Source organism: Mycteria americana, chromosome 7, assembly GCF_035582795.1.
Source record: "Mycteria americana isolate JAX WOST 10 ecotype Jacksonville Zoo and Gardens chromosome 7, USCA_MyAme_1.0, whole genome shotgun sequence".
Classification (NCBI taxonomy): domain Eukaryota; kingdom Metazoa; phylum Chordata; class Aves; order Ciconiiformes; family Ciconiidae; genus Mycteria; species Mycteria americana.
The window spans coordinates 59,333,953-59,356,632 of NC_134371.1; the positions used below are offsets into that span (position 1 = coordinate 59,333,953).

Below are 22,680 nucleotides of genomic sequence, written 5' to 3' on the forward strand. Positions count from 1 at the left end.
AGGGATTTATCTAGTACACCACAATCCCCTGTTTTGCAAGAATGTTTTTGAGATACAAAATAAATACCTTTTTAGTGGTCAGGCTCACTGACCTACTTCTGCCTGCAGCATTTCTTCTTTATCTGAGCAGAGCCAGGCACAGAGGAACTCGTGACCAGAGTGCTGTGTGCCTATGCTAATGAAGGGTTTGGGTTGAAGATTTGGTGCATTGCTGGCATGGCCTTCCAGAGGTCTCTAGTTCTCACTGTTCCACCTTAAGTCAGCAGGAGCTGCCTGCGCCTCTCCTCTTTGAAAGTCAACCGCTAGATGTTACCTTCAGGCTTCCAGCTGTTCAGTTCAAGTCACAAGATTACACTTGTGCTAACCTGTCTGGGAGCTTTGTGATGCAGTTCAAAAACACCAGAGAAAGATTAATATAACCAGCCATTGATTTATTATATTCTAGGAAGTAAGGGATAAAGCAGGCTGGTGTGATGCCCTGAGCCCAGCCTGCACGACGATTTCTCTTGTCCTGACATACATCCACCAGCATTTATCTTGTCTGTTCCCCTTCCTCTCCCTTTAGTTTCTCAAACTTCAGGAGTTTCTTTTGGCAGGCACGCTCCTCACTGCTGCTGATGCTGGAGCTTTCCTCTGAGCTTTCGGAGAGGAGATACTTGATTGCCATCATATCCTTCTTGTTCATTTGCAAGCAGAGGCAGGAGGATTCGCTCACCTTAAATGACTCCCCCCACATATTCTGGCACATGTCAGTCCCATTTGCATACATCTGTGTATCAAATAAGAAATGCATCAATTAAATTTAAAAAGAATTGAGTTAAAAATAAATTTGTGTTAAATTGATAAATATTTATAACTTGTTAAAAAATTGGTACTAGATTATAAAAAATCAGTCTGCAGTCATCCACTCTCTTGCTGTGTGCCATGCTTCATCACTTCTGAGGTATCTTAAAATGTTATCCAGTCCCACAACTGGCAAAAGAGATTTGGCTGTTGTGAGGGCAAGTGATTACACAAAGTGCAAAGTGATCAACAGCCAGCTCTTTGTTTCCACCCTGGGGCTGACAGACCAGCTAGCTTTCTGGGTCTGACAGACCAAAGCTGTGTGTGAGATCCTGTACAACCTGTAGCATGTCAGGACACTCTGACATGTCTCGGGATCTGAGTAGTGCTGAAAGCGCCAGACTGAGTGTTTTGAATATGGGAGTCTTTATATCTGCAGGCTAGAGACAGCCCAGTGGAGTCACAGCTCCGTGGGATCTCACTGTTCCTGCTGCAGTGTACATTGTGAGCGGGTAGGACCTCACAGACAAAGAGAAGGGACGTAACTTAGAAACTGCTTGAAGAAAAGAAGTTTTCTTCAAGCCTCCCAAGTGCTGTATCCAGTGGTGCAACAGCCTTTCTGGCTCAAGAAATTGTAAACTGCAGCTTCTTGCACTCTCTGCAAGTGAATCTGTCCTGTTCTTGATACTACATTGTTTTGTAAGGCCTGTGTCATAGGCCCTGTACAATCACACAACAAAGATATTTCTTGCTTGCCAAGCTCACATTGTGACAACCTTATGTCCGCCCAGCTTGAGTTTGCCTAAAGAGTATTACTTTAGGAGTTATCATGTCCAGCCACAGAGTGGGCAGGATATACACTTTATCTTGCCTGCATTTCTCTCATGTGTTTGTGGTTGAAGTTCAATCATCTTCTCTGTTTCTGTAAAGGAAGCTTTAGGTACTCCCAGAAGCAAAGCTTAGAATGAAGTTGGGGCTGGGAGTGATAGCAGGAGTAGAAGCCTTGGGAACTAAGGAGTAGGAGTGTTAATGACTGAAACAGTGGACCAGGCAGCAGGACTGCTGGGCTCCATTACTGACTGATTCACTTTGACCATGTCACCAGCATCTCTCTGAAGGAAGCTGTATTTCATCTGTAATAGTACAAGCAGTCCTTGCACATGACGCTGATTCTTTAATCCTACAGTGTTTCTCTTAGTGGTGTAATTTCTGGATGGTGTGCTGGTTTACTGTCATCACCAGCTCATATAAAGATCTGACACGGTGAATCTCAGAGAAGGTGCCCTGTGTTTGTGGTTGGGAGATTTCTGCATGGAAGCTACTCTGTGTGAAAAAAATTAATGATGACAGATTTAAGTCTATTATGTGGAAGTGGGACTGGGCATCTGTAGTCCTGCAGCTTCTTCTGCTCCACCTATTTTCCACAACAAGTTCTTCTTATGAGATGTCTCCCTGTCTCCCCACATGCAAAACTATGTTGACCTATACCATGCAGGAAGGCAGATGAGAAGAAATCATAATCATCACTTTTGCCTTGGAAATCTGTCCTTTGTGAATAATACAGAGTCCATTCCAAATAGCCCCAAAGACTCTGTAGCCTATAAAACAGGCTACATCTCTAGCCAGTGCTTGCTCCATGGATGCTGCAGTTGCTGGAGGAGGAGTGTGGAGGTTCGCTAGTGCACTGGGAGCAATGCAGGGTCAGAAATGGAAAGGTTGCTGCATCTAGTTCTCTCCTTGTGTCCTCAGGGCAGGCAGATCTTAGCTGTTTCTTTCCCACTCTTCCTGTGCTTTTAAGCAGCATTAGACATTTTCTTCCAGCTCCTGTACAGTTCCTGGATTTCTACCTGCTCTTAGCTAATCATTCCAGAAAGTGTTAAAAGCTGTCATGTGGGTTTTCTTAGGTCTGTATGCAAGAGACATGGCTACATCCTATTCTTATGTCCCACAGGTTCTGTAACATGTATTCATGCTCTTCTACTTGCTAAATTGGTAATTTTATTTTGACCTTCACCCTAACTCTGCTTAGAGATCAGAGCATAACCAGAATGCTGCAGCAAACAAAGAGTGCACACAGCTCATTTACTAAACATGTCCCTAAATTACTGCAAAGGATTCCGATTCTTCAGCTTCTTGGAAGATGTTCTAGCCTATGCATTAACATTGCTTGGGGAGCACTTAGCTGGGAGAACAACGACAAAATGTGCATCATTTTAGCCAGGCTAAAACTGGCTATGATCCATTGTGCATTTTTAATATTCAGCATTTGCTCTATATTCAGCATTTGTTCCAAATAGTCCTTACAACCACTTGCATATGTCCAATGTAGAGCTGCTGATTGCTCCTCCGTATGAGCTGAGGGCATCAAAAGAAAGTAAGTATCTCTTCCACAGTGCTCTGACATTGGAGAACCCTTTGTGCTTCTGGGTAACAGTTACTTTCTTTTCCATGAGTTGAGTCCAAACCAAGCGAGTCTAGTGTTTGTATATCATGTAATTTTCATATGGGAAATGTGTTTTTTTAATTTCTCTGAAGAAACTTCATCTTTATTCTTACTTACCACGCAAGCCTATTTTTGGTGAAAAACATGGGCAGTTTAGGGTGCGGTTCCATTTAGTTTAGGAATAGCTGCGCCTGGCTTCAAGTGATAAGACCTCTGGATTTGCTGCGTGTTTTTCCCTGCAGATTGTATATTTTCTTTAAGAAATAAGTACAAGGGAATTCAAGGGTAAAAACTGTCTCTGGACCAGGGACAGTTTGAACAGGGACTGGAGATTATTTACAGAGATTATCATTTTGTTTTTCACTTCATCTGGAACTACTGATGATTTAGCACATCTGGGAAACTAAGCTGTAAGTTTCCGCAGCCCATTTGTTTTTTGGCCACCTTCCTGAGCCTGCTGATTAGTGTCACTTTTGCAAGGCAGACGGCAATCCTGCACTAACTGGACCATGACTTCCACTTGTATCAGTTGCTGAACTGACTTCTGGAAGTACATGCACTTGAATTGAATTCAAAACAATGAATCTGGGATCTCTGCAAGCCTTATTACCAGCCCCTAAGCACTACACTTAAATTCTGTTTAATTCTGCAATTTGGACAGTTTTCATGGACTCAGTGAAGTTCAACTGTTAAAAATATTCAAATAAGTGTAGCAGTTTTGAGCTGTATTGTATTGCCTGATGCTAAACTTACTGGAGTCACTAGAAAAAATCCTACCTGACTCTTGAAGGTCTGTAGATCAGGCTCCAGGCAACCTTGCTCCTATAAGTCTTGTCAGTTCTCATTTTATACACTTTTGCTCATAAAATTAGTTATCCCAACCATTAAATCTTCTCAGAAAGATGGGATGAGCTCTCAGAAAGCTTGTCGGTGCTGCTCTTTAACCATCAGAGTTATATAGAACAAAGTTAGCTCTGCCTAGCCATTGGCAGACACAATGGAGAACACACATCAGAGATAGGATAGGTCTACAGAGAACGAAAGGAGACAGTTAGAAGAATGTGAGGACTCAGGGATTTGGAGGATGGAGAAGGACTTGAACATAACAAGGTAAAATAGAGAAAAGGGGAAAGATGCCTAATAGGCAAGAAAACCTTAAAAATTCTTTAGTGATTTGGGAACTTACATCCCAATTTAAAAAGACAGAGGTGTGTAAAGCCCCACATTATGTAAGGAACCTTATAAAATGCATCTCAGTGTCTCTGTTGTATGAACAAAGTTCATTTATCTTTTACTTTCTAAACCCACTGTGGTTAAAATATCAGTGCTGCTTGAACCTTTACTTTTGTTTCACAAGTGGTATGAATAGTGATTGACTAAATGTATATATACTTAGGGTAAGCTATCTACATAAATATAAATGTTTTAAAATGTATATACTTAAGAAGTCTGATGTAGGTATGGCTGGAAACTGCTGAAGTAAAAATAATTCACCTGTTGCATTTTACACCTATATATTCAGGGGAAAAAAAAGAACTCTTAATTCCATTTTTTCTGCTCCAGTTGATCAGGTTTTCTTACCTCACTGTATGGAATACATTTATTCTTACAGCGGTTTTCTCCACTTTTATCCCATTCCCAGTCCGTCAGCCAGTTACGAACACATATGGAATCATCTTTGCAGGCTTCATACCTTCATGGAGATTAGTGTGGAAGATACAGTTATTTATCTCACTTTTTTTCCAGTGGACTCAGATTCAACTCAAAAAGTCTACGTGGGCTATGCTAGTAATGTGGTATGGTTGCACAGTGCAGCTTAGCAACAGATCTTCAAGAAATGTGCACATTATCTTAGCCTGACATGTACATAAACTCTGAGCTGGCCACGAAAACCTAAATCCCAATGAAAACTAAACAGTTCACCCACTATGTTTTATATTCACAGGCTTAAGTAAAGGGCTCATGTTCTGAGGAGCAACACTCATTTGTGCAGTGTTTTCTGCTTGGTTATGTTTGCTGATGTTACTGAGCGGAGGAAATACTGTGTGGGAGGGAGTTTCATGAATGCTGATGTTCAATACTGTGACAGAGCACAGGTATGCTAAGAGTGAACTGCCACTTGAGGGAGATGTGGGGAAAGTTTGTATTTATGGATTAATATGGGAAAGGAAGAATGATATTTCCTGGACATGGGGTTGCTACGAGGAATGTTCACTGACATAAGGAAAATCCACAAACAACAAAATCATATAAAGTAATAGGCTGTCAGCCTCAGAATGACATTTTCAAATAAGTTAAATTTGAATTGAAGAAGGAAATATAAGAGTCTTGTAGGGTATAGGGTCTAAAATTTTAAATTTTAAGTTATTTTTAACTTGCAAGCGGTAATGTAAAAAAAAAGCCTATAAATGGCCTGGAACAAGTACGGTATGCAACTGGCTGGTCTATGTGATGAGAGATCTCATAACTTAACCATTATCCTACATAATTTCCTTCCTTCCACTTCTTTTTATGTTCTACTTTTTGGCTCTTACCTTTCTTAAGGATCACTTTCTGCAAATCAGTTAACATCTACTTAAATTTAGTCTCAATAGCTTCAGGTGGACTATTCACACCAGTAACTGAGAGTGCCAAAACCATGAGGCACAGCTTTCAAAAAGTTAGTGTCGTTCAGTACAGTATTTATAATTAATGCCTTTGGATATATTTTCTGTTTGTCATTTTTAATCTTCAGGGTCATGTTTCCAAAACTACTTTGATATCATGAGGGCTGCAGACTTACATTTTAAAATGAAATATGAGGTTGTCATGTGGTCACAGAACTACAAGAACTAGACATTGCAGTACATTTGCACATGCAGAAAGGTAAGAACATGCACATCTGCAGAATCTTCACATAGGTTTTCTGGGCTTTTTGGAGGGAGAAAGCAGTAACAGATGGAAGGCAACCAGGGCCTGAACTAAAGAGGTCTGGGGCAGGAGACACGTATTCTTAAATGTGTTCATCCATTAATCTGCTGCCAGAGGTAGGGGCTCTGCTGGAAATACAGGCTGCAATTTGATAAATTAATATAATGTGACGCTAATAGGCAGATCCTACCAGTTTGTGCCATGACTGGATTTGGGACCAGGGACTATAAGAATAATTGGTTTGTTTTTTGTTAGCTGCTGCGTGTACCCTGACTGAGAAAGACACACAGAGGTAACTCCCCAGTGACAGCTGTTTCTCTAATGCTAGTCACTTTGCCTGCTTGAAGGCATGCCAGTTAGGAGCATCAATGCAAACTTTTTGTTAATCACCATCTGTGAACTCCCCACATACCAGCATCAGATTCAACAATTAGCCCTTGATTCTTCAAGCCATGTAGCCATGTCCTTTACTTTACACATGAACTTAAATTCATTGCTTTCTAGCAAAGTCAATCAATATCTACTGTGAGCTGCCTAATACTAGCACTTCCACTTAAAGCAGTTGTGCCCTTCCCACAGCCTTCTTTCTTGGTTTCCTTTTTTATTTGGCTAAGTATTTTTCAGCCTGATGGGTTTCCAGACCAGGGTTGCTTCACGGCCTCTTAGACAGTGCTGCTGGCACATGGGTGGGGACAGGGTAGAGGAAAGAATGAGCAGCCCTTGGGGTATAGGAGAGGGCAGAACTGCTTCTTTTGAAATTAGTGTCACCTTCAGTTATACTTTTCAAATTATGAATATGCATTTCAGAATTTTACTGAACTGGGGCATTCATGCTAAGCATCTGGTTTCCTCTGGAATTTGAATTAAATATGTTTATTAAAGTATTTCTATTTTTATTCACTATTATCTATTGAATTGTCAGATGAAATGTTTCCTAATTATGATTATTGCCTGACTCTGTGGTTTGTTATATAAGCAGGTAGCAAGACATAACTCTATTGTTACAAGTCTTTCTTTATCCCAATGGAACTAATTATGAAGCTAAGTTTATGAAAAATCGTGACTTATGAAAAGTCTGATTTCTGCTGTCCAGAAATCTATGAGTGGTTTCTTCAAACCTTAATTAAAACCTGTGAGAAACATAAACATAAATACTTAAAAGATCCTCCCTGAACGTACTAGTTCCCTATGCACAATGGCTTGTGCATCGGGCTCTTTCAAAAGCAATAGTTTTAGGACTAGTGGGAGCAAGGAATCCTAAGACAATAGGAAGAAAAGGAAGGCCCCAAGCTAGTCAGATGAATTTCTTTTAAATTAAGTCACTGCTCATTCAGAATCCTCTGCACATTTCTGGCCACAAAGACATACAGTATGCAGCAGGCACACTCACGGCATGTAGAGAAAGTAGGTCACATCACTAGCAGTGCTACAGCATGCTAAAGGGAGTCCAGTGAATAGAACACGAAAAAATGTTACTTTAAGTCACCAGAAAGAGTGAGAATTCTGTCCAGGCTCTTTTCTAGCCTCAGGCCTTAAGCAGGGTGAGGGAATGGGTTTGACATTGGCATTAGGCAGGCACATAGACTAGCATGCACGGTAATGGGTCATCAGTACATTTTTGATTCAGGCTAGGCATCTGTGATGCCAACAGGGGCAATAGATCATTTTTCAGTATTTGTTTAGAGCAGAGCCTACTCTCTGCCAGGAGACTCTATACCGGAAAAGGGTCAGTTTTTCCTGTGCAGCAGCTCTCAATCACACACACCCATACTTTCCAACAACAAAAGTTAAAAATGCTATTTACCTGGAGGTTCTGGCAATACCCAGGGGACACTGAGGGTTTTGCTATGTAATATTGACCCACCGTATACACTTTGGTATGAATCTCATGTATACTAAGGCAGGCTTGAACCAGTTCATAGATGCAAACTAAACTTACAGGGTATATTTTCTTTCATCTTTACACTTTCATTGGATACAGCAATTTGGTGATGACTTAGTGTGCTATTTATTTTGGGATACATTTGTTTTAGATATTGGTATTCTATTGCTTTGCCTCTTAGATCTATTCTAAAGTACACTGGCAACTCCAATGCTTTAATATCCAAATGATTTAAAATTTTGGTAATATTTGGTTCAGAGCTTTGAGATGCTGAGCACTGAGGCAAATTCAAGGTCTCAGTCTTTATCTTCAAGGAGGTTAATAATCTGGATTCAGTTTAGAAGATTACCAAAAATTTAAGAAGGAAGATTGCACATGAAAAATCTGTTCCTGAGGTGCATGGAGTTTCCTAACACAGAAATAAAATTCATCACTAGAGGAAACTCTAGGGAAGCTAAGAAATACATCAGCCCTTCTCACTACCTTCCATTACAAATCCAAGCTATGCTTCTTGTTTCTTTCTCAGGCACAAAGCAATGGAGACATATTTAAAGACAAATCCTACCAAAATACTGCACTGCATACATGACTGCCCTTGGAGAGAAGATGAGAGTGAAAATGGATCCATGTGTCAATAACATTCAAGTTGCATAACCACTAGGGAAAGCACTGTACAGAGCAATACGAGAGAACCTGATCATGCGCTACCATGTGTTCTGTATTTTCTGTGCTTCCAAGAAAAGCTCTTTTATAACATTTTCAGAAGTATTGAAACAGTTTTCCATGATTTTCAGAGCAGCCTAAGGGATTCAGACATTGACAGTTCATTACTTTCAAGGGATGCTGGCAGTTACAATCCTATAGTGGGCACACAGCCTGTGCTGTTTGTATTATGCTTCACACCAATTTAACCATACAGACAAGTTACTGTAGTTACTAGGCACAACATTAATGTGGTACTGACTGAGATTTACGTGTCACATGATGATATTATTTAAGATCCAACATCTCAAAATGGGGAGGGAGAGATATATGCCGGATATGGACCACTGAAAAAATCTCAGTACCCCACCTGTATTTAATGCTCCTACCCCAAGACTAAGGACAGACAGGTGCTGGGTTGTCCCACTACACATCTTGCTCTCAAAAAATAATGTGATTCCCTGATGCTATATTTTGGGAAATAAAATTAAATGCTATTATGCTTGGTGATTGCTATTAATATTTTTAGCATTACTTGGCTGCAAGTTTCTCTGAGATTCATGCTTTTAGAAGTGATTTTAGAAAGAGGGATGATGGAAAGGAAGAGAAAAGGCCAAGGGTGAAAAATTAAGAAACTAAACTAATTTGTTATATGAATTAATTGAAAACATACAGCAAGTGGCTGCTTTCATTATTTTGTAGTGCATTTTATACATATAAAAGAAATATATCATATCATGATCAAGTATTTAGATTTAAAGTGCTAACTGCATAAATGCTAACTCACAAGCATGGACTTTGCAAAGGGCGGGCCGGCCCTCACTGCTGTTAGTGCCTGTCACCGTGGTGAGAGCTCCTCTGTCACGTCAGGCAGTTCTGATGCCACTGCACTGCATCCTCACGGAGAGCAGGGCAGTGCTGTCCCTGAGTCACGGAACTCTGACAAAGTTCAGTGACTCCATCCTGCATTCAGCCTGTGTCATTATTGTTTTGGGGGTAGTAGCTTAGCAGAGGAAAAAGTAGAGATGGCAAACAAGAAATGAAGAGGAAGAACAAGAGAAAAGGCATACAGGTGGCGCAACACCATTGAATCTTGCTGCCACTTGATTGGGAGATCTGTGCTTCATCCACCCTTGCTCCTTGACACCCTAGTAACACAGGCGTATTAAAGCTAAATAAAAATACTTTGATAAAAAGCTGAACCTACCAGTCATCACAAAAGCTTTGACACAGTGGAACAGACTGAATAGCAGCAGTGTAGCTGGGATGGATCCAGCGAGCAGCATGTGGAGAACACCGGTAAAAGCACTCAATTTTCTTTGTGAAATCTTCACAGCTGTGGTGGGTGAGAAAAGCCACAAATAAGCCTGTTTCTTAGCATCAAGGATATAGCCTCAGTTTTCTAGGCTTGCTTTGATGTGGATGCAATACTACAGATTAGGGGAAAAACACAGAAAAGCATCCTTTTGCCCTGTTAGTGTCTAGGTTCCAGGCTCATTCCTTTGGCATTGTGTATAGACTCTGACCGTGCAATTACTATAGCCAGCTAAAGAGTGCACAAATGTTTCCATGCATATTTCAGCCCTATTTGTGTAAGCTTTCCGTAAACTTTTGAGGCCTTGAGTTTTCCTGGCAAGAACGATTCCAAGCAATAATAAAATGTAGTTTAAAACTATAGTACAAAACTTCTTCTATGCTGTAGCCTCATGGTTTCACTAATCTTCAGATTTTCCCACAGCCCAGTTGAAGTTGCTTAAAAAGGCATACTACTGCTGCTCTTCTGGGAGTGGCAGGCAATAGCTGTTACTTTTGCACATCTGTTTTTGCTTAATTGTTTTGTACTTTCATTCTTTTATTTCTATAACTTGCCATGTTTCGCAGCTCTACCATCTAATGGGGTACTAAAAATCTTAATTATGAAGACATTCTTTGTGGTTACAAACCCCACAGGACTACAAGAATTTTTATTCTAAATATTCAGGTTCATTTCTGGACTCTTGTGCATTTTGTCTGTGAGATTTAATAATATAGTTGATCTGCTTTCTAAACAAAGGAAGAAGCCTGGTCTGTATTAATTAGGGGTCACACTCACTGGTATGTGATGGTTGCTTTGGAGAGCTACAGAGGTGCGGTGTGGTTGTTACCTACTGGGTTTATGACTGCTTTGCATTGCTAGATCTGCTTCTATACTGAAAGCAAACTTGAAAAAAACATAACCCTTTCTTGATAAAATGGCATGAATCCTTCTGCACAAATAGTATATACTTAGGGATTCATGGGCTTCTGTGAGAGGAGAAGAAGAAGAGCCAGATGTTGGTTAGGTATAGAGACAAGATGATGGGAACTAGGCTGGGTGGCACAATCTCTAGGGCAACCTAGGGACTGTCCATCAGCAGCTCCAGGGGGAGTTACCATTAGCTGCGTGGCTGCTACAGCACAGATCCACTGAACCAGGACACAGACAACATCAAAGCTGACTTACGATTTACTGAGCTGCCCACATCTGTTCCAGTAGCTGTTCTTTACTTTAATTACTGGGGAACGAGCCAATTGCTCTGTGAAGTCTGCATAGCAACAGGAAGCTGTTAGGAATGAAACAGAGATCTTGCAATAAGGATTTTCTTTAATACTATATTTGGAAGATTCAAAATGTAAGATAAATCTGTTTTGGTCCATAACATGAGAAAGTCTCTTAGTACTAACTAGAAGATGTACTCAAGCTCTAACATTTTTGGTTTTGGAAGTAGCAGTGTAAATGCTAAGTGAGATGGACTGGCATCAACAGTGCTTTGTCAAGGTGTGCCCTGAGAGCCTGAAGAATTTTACTAGTGTTCTGCCAGATGTTATATCCCGAGGGATACTAACTTTGAAAGATACCAAACATAAAAAAAGAGTTGAAGAAATGTTATAAATGCTATACTTTGCTCACTCCAGAATTTTGATTTTAACCTTTTCCAATTGGTGTCTGCTACAATTAATTAATTTTTATACTTAAGCACAATAAGCCAACTTCATCTTTGCTGTAAACTTTTTTGAGCAGATGGAGCTACAAGAAAAGTAAACTGCATGAGAATTTTTTCAAGATAATACATGAAGCCACTGAGAGTTTTGCAGTTGACTTTGTTAAGAACCAGAACCCTACTCTTGGTTTGCATGCAGCAAAATGCCAATGAAGGAAGCTTTTCTATGCAACTGATACTGCATCTTATAAATTTTTGACAAATTAAGGGAACTGCCAGAACAATTAGTGTGTACAAAGCGGTACTTCTAGGCTGTCTTAGGCGAAAATTAAACTACTCTTACATTTAGAGTAGAGAGTGCATTCATGCATATTTGGCTCAGGACTTGGCTTCAGTTTGTGGGTGTCCCCTTCCAGACATCCATATTTTTGGCAGGTAGATGATGTTATGACAGCAAAGAGAGTGACAGCAAACCTCAGCATTGTTGTTCAGTTCTTTTTCCTGTATGGAGAGAAGTCTTTATTTCTAGGAGAAGCCATGACATTAAAAGGAAGAACTGCTTTAAAAAAGCTACATATATAGCCAAAGAAAATATGCTCAGCAAAGATGCACACATAAATATTAAGACACACATTCTCCCTTTCTCTTTGCTTATATCTGAACACTTATACTTCTACATATTTTTGAGGTTCGGTGGCAAGTGATAAAAGCCACCAATAGCTCAGGCTATTTATGAAAATGTATTATGTATTATGAAAATTTTCAGTATTTAAGAAAATTATTTTAAATTTCTTACGCCAACCTGAATTTATATTGAATGCTTCCAAGAGACATACCTCTGCTTCACTAGATTTGAAGAAAAGATTGGTTAGTTCTAAAACTTGCAGAGTTGTTTTGCACTCTTGGAAATTACACATTTAATACAGCTGCAAGTGAGCTAATAGCGGTCAGCACCTGAGCTGGATAAATTACACGGATAACTTGCCTTTGTTGAGCCTATGCTAGTTTATACTTAAGAATCTGATCCATTATTTTCTGCTTTTTTTGTAGAGCTCGGTCAAAAATGCAAGATAAAAACATTTTGTCTGTGAGACTAAAATTTCTCTAAACACAGACTATATATCAGTGAGCTCTATAGATAAATCTAGAACCTGTTACATAAACCAATGCATAATTCTTTATACATGTTATTAATTTAACCATTCTTTAGTTAAATATTCCTGTTGTCTTTTTGGAATAATTTTGCCTGAGTAAGGGCTGCAGCTCCTCTATGTACCTAGACTTTTCAGATATAAAGAAAACAACATGTTACAGAAGAAGAAAACTCTCTCTCCAATTTCTCGGTAGTTTCTCACCTCTTTTGCTGTCCTTCTGGGTGGTACTTCTCCCTGCTACAGGAACACAGTAAATTGCTTTTCTCATTTTCCACTTTATATACACACCATCTGGCATCAGTGCTCCAGAATTTGTTTGCCCTGGAAGAGTTCCTTGACCCTTTGGAATGCCACCATAAATTTATCTCAAAAGTAGATGCAATGACCAGCACATAATGCCCTTTTATTGCTTGCAAACGTTGACATGATAAAGAGGAAAGTACAAACATAGGTTAGAATTAGAAAAACAACAGCTCTTCTATATACCAAATACAACTAACCCCCCTGCCTGATTTTTCAATGATTCCTTTTATTATTAATTATTAGATTCATTTCTACCACAGTTTCATGGGGCTTTTATCACAGATTAGGACTTCACTGAATTAGAGACATTAAAGACAACGCTTTGTATTTCAGCCTGACTGGCTTAATTTTGACTATAAATATGATGGCTTGCCTTGGCTTACACAGTAATTTTATTGCAGCCCCTGGAAGAGAATCCACATCTCCCAATTCCCAGGTCTTTGCCCTTTGTTCACAAGATCCTTTTAAAACCTTCTGCTCTTTGCTCTGGTGGCTCTACCTGCCTCATATGTACTCTCCAACCAGTGTCACAAGCACTACAATGAACTGTTGCTTGTACCATTGATAGGGATTCCTGATTGGATTTAATTGTGAGATCTGCTTTCTGCAACGAGGATTCTGCATCTGAACATAAACCATTGCATAAGGTAAACATGGTGATTACAAATAGTTGCACTGACTTGCATAGATCAAATCTCGTTGACTACTGTAAAGAGCAGTACCACTCACTACCTTGCAATTATTTAGATGCATAAGGAAAGTAGCATCTGTTGTTTTTGTGTTTAAAACAGAACACTGGTTTGTCAGATAATACTCTGGGGCCATTATTTACAAACCTTTTTTGCTTGAAAAAACAAACATTGGCACAGTGGAAATGTGGTATGAATCTCATTGAGCAAACTCACTGAGCATGATAATAAAACAGTCTCTATAAGCTATAAGCACTGATTCCTATCCTAGCTCTAGTAAATGCCTCAAGGCAAAAGTGTCGCTGGCCTAAAAAGAGCTATTTCCAGATCAGTGGAAACTGAGCGATTTTTATGTCCCAGAATGAATTTAATTAAGATAAGTTTAAAGAATGAATTTAATTAAGGCAAGTTTACAAAGGCATAAAGTAACTATAGGAGAAACTGAAGTAAATCTAATGGCCTATTACCCACGCCTTCACCTCACATGGCTTGATCTAGTGTTGGCTGAAATTAATGGAGCTCCTTGTTGATTTGTAATGTAAAGGATTCGTGCATTTGTAATGTAAAGCATTCGGCACTTGGATCTGTGTATTCATACAAAATAAAGACCACTGTATAATATGAACACTGACTTTCAACATTGTGAAGAGTGGATGGGCTAGCCAGGGTAAAAAGCACAGAAATAGTACATGCTCTGTGCCTTACTGCTCGGTTTGAATAAAATATATGCACGCTTGTAAAGGTGTAAGGATGCCAGGAGGTTTCTTGTAATGCCTCTGTTCAGTGAATTGACATACAAATTATATTAAGCTATAGGAAACTGGGATCTCTTTCAGGCTTTGAGTATGAGCCAAATGGGACCACTTGCTGGGAGATTAGGCAGAGTTTCTAGCAGCAGGAAGGAAAATTGTCATATGTTTGTGATTTCTTAGACTTGGCTTTGGTTAGCAATACATGTAAGCAGGCTCAGGCTAAGGAGCTTTTAGAGATCTCAGCTATACAATCTTTATCACCTGAGAACTGAATCTTGGTTCTTTTTTCTTAAAGTATACTCTGACTAGTTATTTTGTGTGATGTCTTATACTGAGAAATTCGTTAAAGGAAGTTTCTTACCCCTTCCCATATTTGAATGTGTAATTTCTCTTTATTTGTTAAAATTGAACTTATTTTCAAGTATTCAGTGATGTTCTTGTACTTTTAAGACTCCTACTGCCATTTAATTTTAACTTTAGTATCAGTGCCCTGTAACTTCTATTCATCTTTTCAAGAGCTAGAGTTAAAGCATACGTGATGTTAAGATATTGCCACAGACAGCAATTCAGGCACCACAACATTAAATTATTATTATTATTATCATCTGATGATCTAATTGATAGTTGCCTATGATGCTAGTAAAAGTATGCATCTATTCCAAAACCACAAACACTGCTATACTGGGTCTCAAGAGCCATCTACCTGAGCAACTTCCTTCTGGCAAGAGCCATTAGCAGAAAATTAGGGAAAAAAAAGTTTAAAAAATAAATCTAGTTGCTAACTTCCCAGCTTCTGGCAGTCTGTTTAGTAACTATGTCAACTGACATCTCCTAACTCAACATAGCGATTCCTTTTTTGTGAGTCAGATCTCTTTAATGACTGAAGTAAGCTTTTACGGTTTTATATTCTTGGTACTCTGCAAAGCCAATGCGGTTAAGGGAAAAATTGTACTTCCAAGCAGTGACAATTGCCAGATCCATTTCCCTTCTTGGCATCCTGAAAGTGCAACAACAGTGTGACCGGAGGGAGACAGAGTTTCAGGAGCGCAAATTAGAGCATTTGGCCTGTTATAGCTTTATTATAGATGGCAATGTGTGCTAATGACATTAATCTGTTTGTTCCTCATATCTCAGTGTGAGTCTGCATGCTCAGAAGTTGGAAGTGTTTTTCTCGTTAACTGTTACAAGAAATGTAATTAGGAGCACAGGTTGTTATCTACTTTAGTGTCATTCCTGAAGCTCCTTTGCAGAACTGCATTTAAAGTTGCAACAAGGGCACTTTATTTGATGATCAGTTAAGTATATATTCTTGACTTTCATTACATTAGACTTCAGAACCAAGAGTTTGTATTCACAAGTCTCTCTGCTGAATGTATCATGTCACAAGTCAAGCTGAATGCTGAAGGAGACACTCCAGATGGACTCAGTCTGGCACTCCTGACTCTGGAAAATAAAGCTGAGGTCAAATCTTAACACTACTGAATTTAAGGTGTGATTTGTTTATGTTCACTTTGGTGGGGCTGGGATTTCTCCTTTTATTTTGTCTGTGTAAGGAATACAACATGGCACAAAGTAAGGCTTACTTGCTTTATTTGAGTACACAAATGTTGCTGAGCTAGTTCTCCAACCGGGCACAGGAATGACAAAAGCACCGGTAATTTTATATAACGCAGAGAGTGAGTCAGTGGGGAAAAAAGCAGATATTTTAATGAATAGTAGGTTTAAAAAGCGATCACAACCCAAACAACAAAATTATCATTGTAAAAATGTTATTTTAAGCCCCATGTTAGGTTTTTCAAAATTAAAGGGCACAAAAACCTACTTATTTTAGCTTATTACTGAGTTGAAAGCACCTCTTGAAAGCATAACTGAATGCTCTTCCTTTGCCCTAGTCTTTCATTTGCCTTTCACATTCTGCTAGTCTGTTACTGTGAGGTTCCTTGAACCACTAACAATTATTGTTATTTTTCTACAAAGAATGGGTTTTGGTTTGGACAGCTACTGACTGTGTGGTGTAGATGTGGGCTCTCACAAGTGACGAAGAAAATCTGGGTCCAGCTTGACCTATACAGAATTAACCAACTGCAATCTTGTTTCTAATTTAGACTATTAATATTTGATTGGATTTTCTACAATCACTTATGAATGATTAATTTCTTCTTAGGGGAGTATGAATACTATTTTTCAGTATGAATACTATTTTTCAATACAGTTTATAGCACAGCTGTAGAAGAGCTGTGTTGCTGTGAGGAAAAGGGTGGTATATCACAATGAGAGAGGCAAATAGGGGAGGGTAGGACTGGCAGTACTTTCAGTCAGAACTGCCAACCTCTAAGCCCCATTGTGTGAGCACTCTGGTTTTTTTAATTGTTATGTTGAACACCTTGTAATAAAAATTAAGAGCTGACAGGTCTGTAAAGAAAACAAATAATGCAAGCACAAGGTAACAGTGAGATCATACTGGTCAACATATTAAAAGGCAGCGACTAGAAACCATGAGATTAATCATTGCTGAGCTTTTCCTGTTTGTATCACAGCAGGGATGAATCTTAAGGAGGACACAGTTGAGTTCCATGTAGTGTCTCTGCAGACATCTGAGGAATGACTCCCATACATGTCATATTAGTTCTAGATAGCTTGACTCATTGCCCTGTGATGAATCTGTGGTTAGGAAATTGACCACAACACTCATGGAAAAGGTATTTTTTCCCAATACCTTTCTTTACATTGTCCCCTCTCTCTCTGCATCCCTCAGATGGCTCCCCTCTCCGTTGTATTAATCAAAAACTGCTTTCACTCCCAACTCCCTTCTCAGTTTATCTATGCCCTTTCTGTCTGTTCTCTTTCAATACAGACACGTTAAGTCTCTTGAATTGTCCTGATGCCAGCCTCCACTGCACACCTGTTGGATTGCCACGGCTTGCTTTCCTGTATTTGTCATCTCATATTTTGGAGGCACTCCTCTAAGTAGCAGTAAAACTCAAGTGTAACCTTTGCCCTTGCTCTCCTTAAAACTCATCTTTGTTTGAGTGCCCAAAGAGAGGGTGACAAAAGTTAGGATCTGATGCTACTCCTGCTGGCCAGCATCTCTCCATTCCCCATGTGCTTCCCTTTCTGGACCTTTCAGAAATACACACAAATATACATATTTATATGCATATGTAATTTGTACTCTGTTAACACCTAGGGGTAACAGCTCAACTGTGGCAATTGCAGTACCATCAAGTCCAAGCTGACAGGGAAAGCAGCATATTCACTGGTCTCTTTCTGTCTCTTTAAAGCTATAATATGTTTGATGAGCTTTTGTTGCTAAGAAGTGCTGTTAATTTAGCTGTTGCACTAACCTCTCCCTAAACCTCACAGCCATACTTTTAACTCCTGATATATATTTGCATATTTACATCTTCTACTTCCTTATCAGATGTAAATATGATATCTAGAACAAGGTTACAGCAGTGCAAAGCTGTCACTCTGACATACTGCATCACTGCAAACAAAGATAAATGTCCTTAATGGTATATAAAGAAGGAAAATAACAATTGGAAAGCAAATCACATCCAGTTAGCACTGGACGCTTGTTATATATAGATTTAGTAATTGTCATCCCAGATCAGATTGTTAGTTGGTTTACTTCATTATTCTGTCCCTGAGACTGACTAAGAGTAGTAGTTTCCAGTGAAGACACACTGGAATAATATACTGTATAATATACTTCTATGGAATAATGTGCCTGTAAGAAAATTTTCCTAATCCTCCTTAATTCAATTATTAGCTTGTGCCCTGAAACATGAGTGTTTATATCCTTCCTGTAAAAAGCTGTCATGTAACTATGAGTATTTTTATTAATTATACAAATGTCTAATGCAGAACTTCTCAAATAGCAGACCTTACTAGATTCAGATCATGAGTAAATTTTGCCTCGATTGTGTCAAGGTCGCAGACTTACTAATTCTGAATTCTTTTGGAAAATCCTGCACTTCTCACCACTTCCCTGGAGCTTAGGGGTGGTGGTGGGAGCTGTACTCTGTGGCTGCAGTTCTCAGCTGTGCAGGCAGCATGCATTGCTTGGCTAGCCTGGCAGAGCTGGGATTGGTGTCTTGCTTTTTGCTGAACAAAACGATGAATCATTCTATAAAGAGTAATGGATTAGTCTGAGTCAAAGCTTTTCCTAGCAAATCTCACTCTTCCTGCAGTTCATCCAACTACTTTTTTTACCCTTATTTTTTATTTTGCTCACAACTTGTATTCTTTAGTTGTGTCACGCTGGGTTTTTTTGTGAATCTTGAAAAAAGAATGCTGTCATGGGGTGAAGTTAAGGAAACAGCCAGGAGTCATGGCGATGATGTGCAGCCTGTATAATTACTTGTCATTACTGACATTCTATGCAGGTATAGTACAACGTCCCAAAGTACCGTGCCATCTTCAGGGCTGACTGCATATTGCCAAACATTAGTATTCCAGTGTAAAGACCAAAAGTTCTCCGTGAATACCATTAGAACTCCGTCACTAACAGAAGGTGTGTGACAGCTTACCATGTAGAACAACTGAAGCCATTTCCTCCGTCTTATACAGAGCAGAAATACTGAGAGTGAAGATTATGTGTATAGTGTGAGCAGAATGACAAATGACAAGTCTTAGCAATATACTTGTTTGGTGGCATTAGCAATGCAGTTCTGCCTTGGAAACAGTGAAAATAGGTGATCAGCTGGGTTTTGTGCTGCACCAGTTTTGCTAAATGTTCAACTTTAATAGGAATTCAAATGATTAAGTATTTCATTTTGTAGAGGAAATTGTCTTGCTCAGCAGCATCCTAATAACATCTACTATTTAGCGTTTTCTATTCTGTTTGGAATAGAGAGGTTTTAACGTCACAGCTTCAAGCTGTATATCTCTATTCCAGCTCCAGGAATTATGACTGCTGTAGCTGTGTGCTCAGCAGTCATAAAAATGCTGCAGATGGATTTATGTCATTTCAGAAAACATTATGGAATAAGCTGGACTAAACTCTCTGTTTTGCCTTACCAAAGTCCCTTTAGACCAGCTAGAGAAGAATGGAAGGGAACTCTTCCTGGATAGCATCGTTCCAGCTACCTTCTGAATCAGAGGGGCATACGGAGACATTCTTTACAGGGAGAAAACGGAAGGTGGAAACCAGGGAAAGGAAGTATCTGGAACTGCAAAGAGAAACAGAATTAACTGAGTATTAGCTGAGTATCAGTAAGTGAGCTACACAGGCTCTCTGTGGTCCCCTGCTTTTGCTCTGTGTTGGTCAGTCTGGATAACAGAAGAATCAGCCCCTTTAAAAGCCTTTATTAATACTCTTCTATCTGTTTTGGATGTGACATAATATTTCTGGAGACAAACACTGTGAGCATAGGTGTGGCATCACACCACGCTCTGCCTCATTCATCTGTACCCCTCTGCCCTGCCAAGCCTCTCATGATTTGTTCACTTTTATTTAAAGCTGGAAAAAAAAAATTCAGAAAACTAGCTCATATGGAAAAGAAAAATCAGGTCACTCAGAATGGTCTGCAGATTCAGGTCATATTCAGTGATGAGTTTAAATGGAAAAAAAGATGGGAGAATCAGTGAAATGAGGAGTATTTTTCCTATTCCTTCAACATGAAACCTCACTGTTGTTTTGTTTCAAAAATATTGGAAGGACATCTCAAGTCCAAAATACTAAACAGAGGTTAAACAGAGAAGGAAATAATCCAGACACAAACCGAACACAATCTTTTCACAAGTAAAATGTCCTATTAACCCCCAAATGGCTTTTTGATTCAGAGTGATCAAAAATATTTTTAAAATTTTTTGAGTAAAATACTGAACCAGAAGGCAACTATTTGCAATTCTATCTAAAACTAACAACTGAAGATTTGTTTTCAATATGTTTCAAAGGCAGGTAGTGTTATTCAAATTTTCATTGTGACTTTTCTTCCTGTATTCATGAACTCTTTTTTGGCACATGAAGTGAACAGATGTGAGCCAGTGCAAGGTGGCCCACAGGCCATAACCAACAGATAACTAATTGGCATCTATGTTGCAACAGGGCAAAGATCCAGCCAAATTATGATGAGGCACCATGCCATCCTAATAGACCCACATTATCACGGATGCCAAGATTCCATAAATTTGCATTATTTACATTTAGTTAGGGCAGGATTCCCAGCTGGGAAATTCCACGTGCTTGTCCATCTCTATCATATACAATTACAATGGAAAAAGATCTCTGTGACTAATCCAGCATCCTGAAATAGTTTTTCAGCAAGAATTTAAATCTTCTTAATAATTATTTAAAAATCCTCCCAGTCATCTACATCAATAAATCATTTGAAAGTGTATTTTTGTTGTCTTTGTTTGTACAAAATGAATAAAAAATTTATAAAATCAGACTTCTGGTTGAAGATGTATGAGCCTTTTCAGCTTGGTAAAAAGGGAGAAAGAATTGTTTTTTCTGCAGCAGTAGCAAGGTTCCTGGCTATGTAATAGTGGAAAAAAGAAGACAACTTTGAAGTTGCTTTTGTGAAAAATGAATGCAGAAACTGGTAACTTATACCCTCAGGAAATAATTTGCAAAGACAAAAATGCTGAGAGGGTGTGAATTATTGAGATGAAACACAAGATGATGATATATGCTCTGATTACTCCTTGAGGTAATGAATCTCTGTAGGTTTGTCTTTTCTACGGAGAAGATGGTGAACTACATCTTAACCTGCTCCACAAAGAAGTGGGCTGTAGCAGTTGATGGTGCAGCTGGTACAAGTTTTTCGGCAGCTTGGCATTCCTGCAGAGGGCTGGGGGCTGCCCAGAGACACTCCAGTCACCAGAGCACTCTGGGGGGCTGGGGCTTGGTTACCACCATGTCACGTTGGAGGAACAGGTGGGCCTCTTGGAACAAAGAAGTGTGGCGTTTTCCCAAATGCCACTTACTACTAGTGACACCACAGGAAAGGTCCTGCGCTCACCTTACATTTTCAGGGGCAATTAAGAGTTTCTGACACGGAAGCCCATTGCTGCTGGGCACCTGAGCTGTTCCCAGATCATGATGATGGGGGCAGAAACGCTGCCCTTGCTCTCGGGAGACACTGCTGCATTGTGCATCCTCAGTTTACACCTCTGAGCCTCCTTTTGCAACCGCAACGAGGCAGCCCTGCTCCCCTTCTCCCAGCATGGAAGGGGAACCTCTGCAGCCCAAAGGCATCACGTGCCTGGGCAGCCCCACCGGAAGCCAGGTTGCCGGCCTGGTGTGGTCCCCCCAGGTTTATTCTTCCTTTCCGTGAGCGGTCTCAGCGGCAGCAGTGCAGGGAGCCGCGCAGGGCTGGCGGGGGCAGCGTGCGGGGCTCCGCTGCCCCTCGCCCAGGCCGGCATCCCCTCAGCGGCGCCCGCTGCCTTCCCAGGATGCCCCGCGCCCTTTCCCGCCTCGCACCTCCCGCCCGCCCCTCGTGACAAGTCTCGCGCGTTCCCCGCCTTCCCTCCCCCCAAGTCTCGCGCCTCTTCCCCCGCCGCGAGGCCGGTGCTCTCGCGATAGGCAGAGGCTGGCCGGCGGGCGGGCGCGCGGCGGGGGCGGCGCCGCGGCAGCCGCTGCGCCCGCGCTCCCTGACAGGCGGGCGGCGGGAGCGGCGGCGGCGGCGGCGGCGGCGGCGGCGGGCGGGCATGTCCCTCCGCCCCGCGCGCAGGTGGTGGCGGCGACGGTGGCGCCGCCCCGGCTCTCCGTGACTCCCGCCGGCCATGGCCGGCTCCGCGCCGCGCCGCAGCCGCCGCTGAGGAGAAGCCGCCGCAATGAGGAAGGGCCGCTCCCGGGGGGACAAAGCGGCGGCGCCGCCGCCGCCGCCGCGGAGGGAGCCCGGGCGGGCGGTGGCCGCCAGCGCGGCGGAGCGGAGAGCTACCCTGCTGGGGGGCGGCGGCAGGAAGGAGCCGGAGGACGCCAGGGCCGCGGGGGCGCCTTGCCGGGAGGCGCTGGAGAGGGTAAAGCCGGGGCGTGGGGCCGGGGCGTGGGGCCCGGCCGGGCCGGTGGCGGCCGTTGGCATGGAGACGCGCGCCCCGCGTGGCGGGCGGTGGCGCCCGGCGGTGCCGCCCTCCGCGCCCGCCCGGGCTGCGGC

The 22,680-nt window shown here is 41.1% G+C and overlaps 2 protein-coding genes across 8 annotated transcripts in view; one reads left to right on the forward strand and one right to left on the reverse strand.

The window, feature by feature from the left end:
* Nucleotides 1–416: 416 nt before the first annotated feature.
* On the reverse strand, nt 417–18,666 carry LOC142412828 (riboflavin-binding protein). Its single transcript, XM_075508679.1, has 7 exons — nt 18,563–18,666; nt 13,036–13,068; nt 12,024–12,181; nt 11,203–11,302; nt 9,928–10,056; nt 4,808–4,919; nt 417–769 (listed from the first exon to the last, which is right to left on the reverse strand). Exons 3-7 carry the CDS (start codon nt 12,160–12,162, stop codon nt 533–535), a joined length of 717 nt encoding a protein of 238 aa, XP_075364794.1. The 5' UTR covers nt 12,163–12,181; nt 13,036–13,068; nt 18,563–18,666; the 3' UTR covers nt 417–532.
* Nucleotides 18,667–22,146: 3,480 nt separating this feature from the next.
* The window catches only part of MAST2 (microtubule associated serine/threonine kinase 2), a 199,586-nt gene continuing 199,052 nt past the window's right edge, over nt 22,147–22,680 (forward strand). For all 7 annotated transcript variants that reach the window (XM_075508684.1, XM_075508689.1, XM_075508685.1 and 4 more), the window contains exon 1: nt 22,147–22,546. In XM_075508684.1, coding sequence (XP_075364799.1) covers nt 22,361–22,546 — 186 coding nt within the window. In that variant the 5' untranslated portion in view covers nt 22,147–22,360. The remainder of the gene's footprint in view (nt 22,547–22,680) is intronic.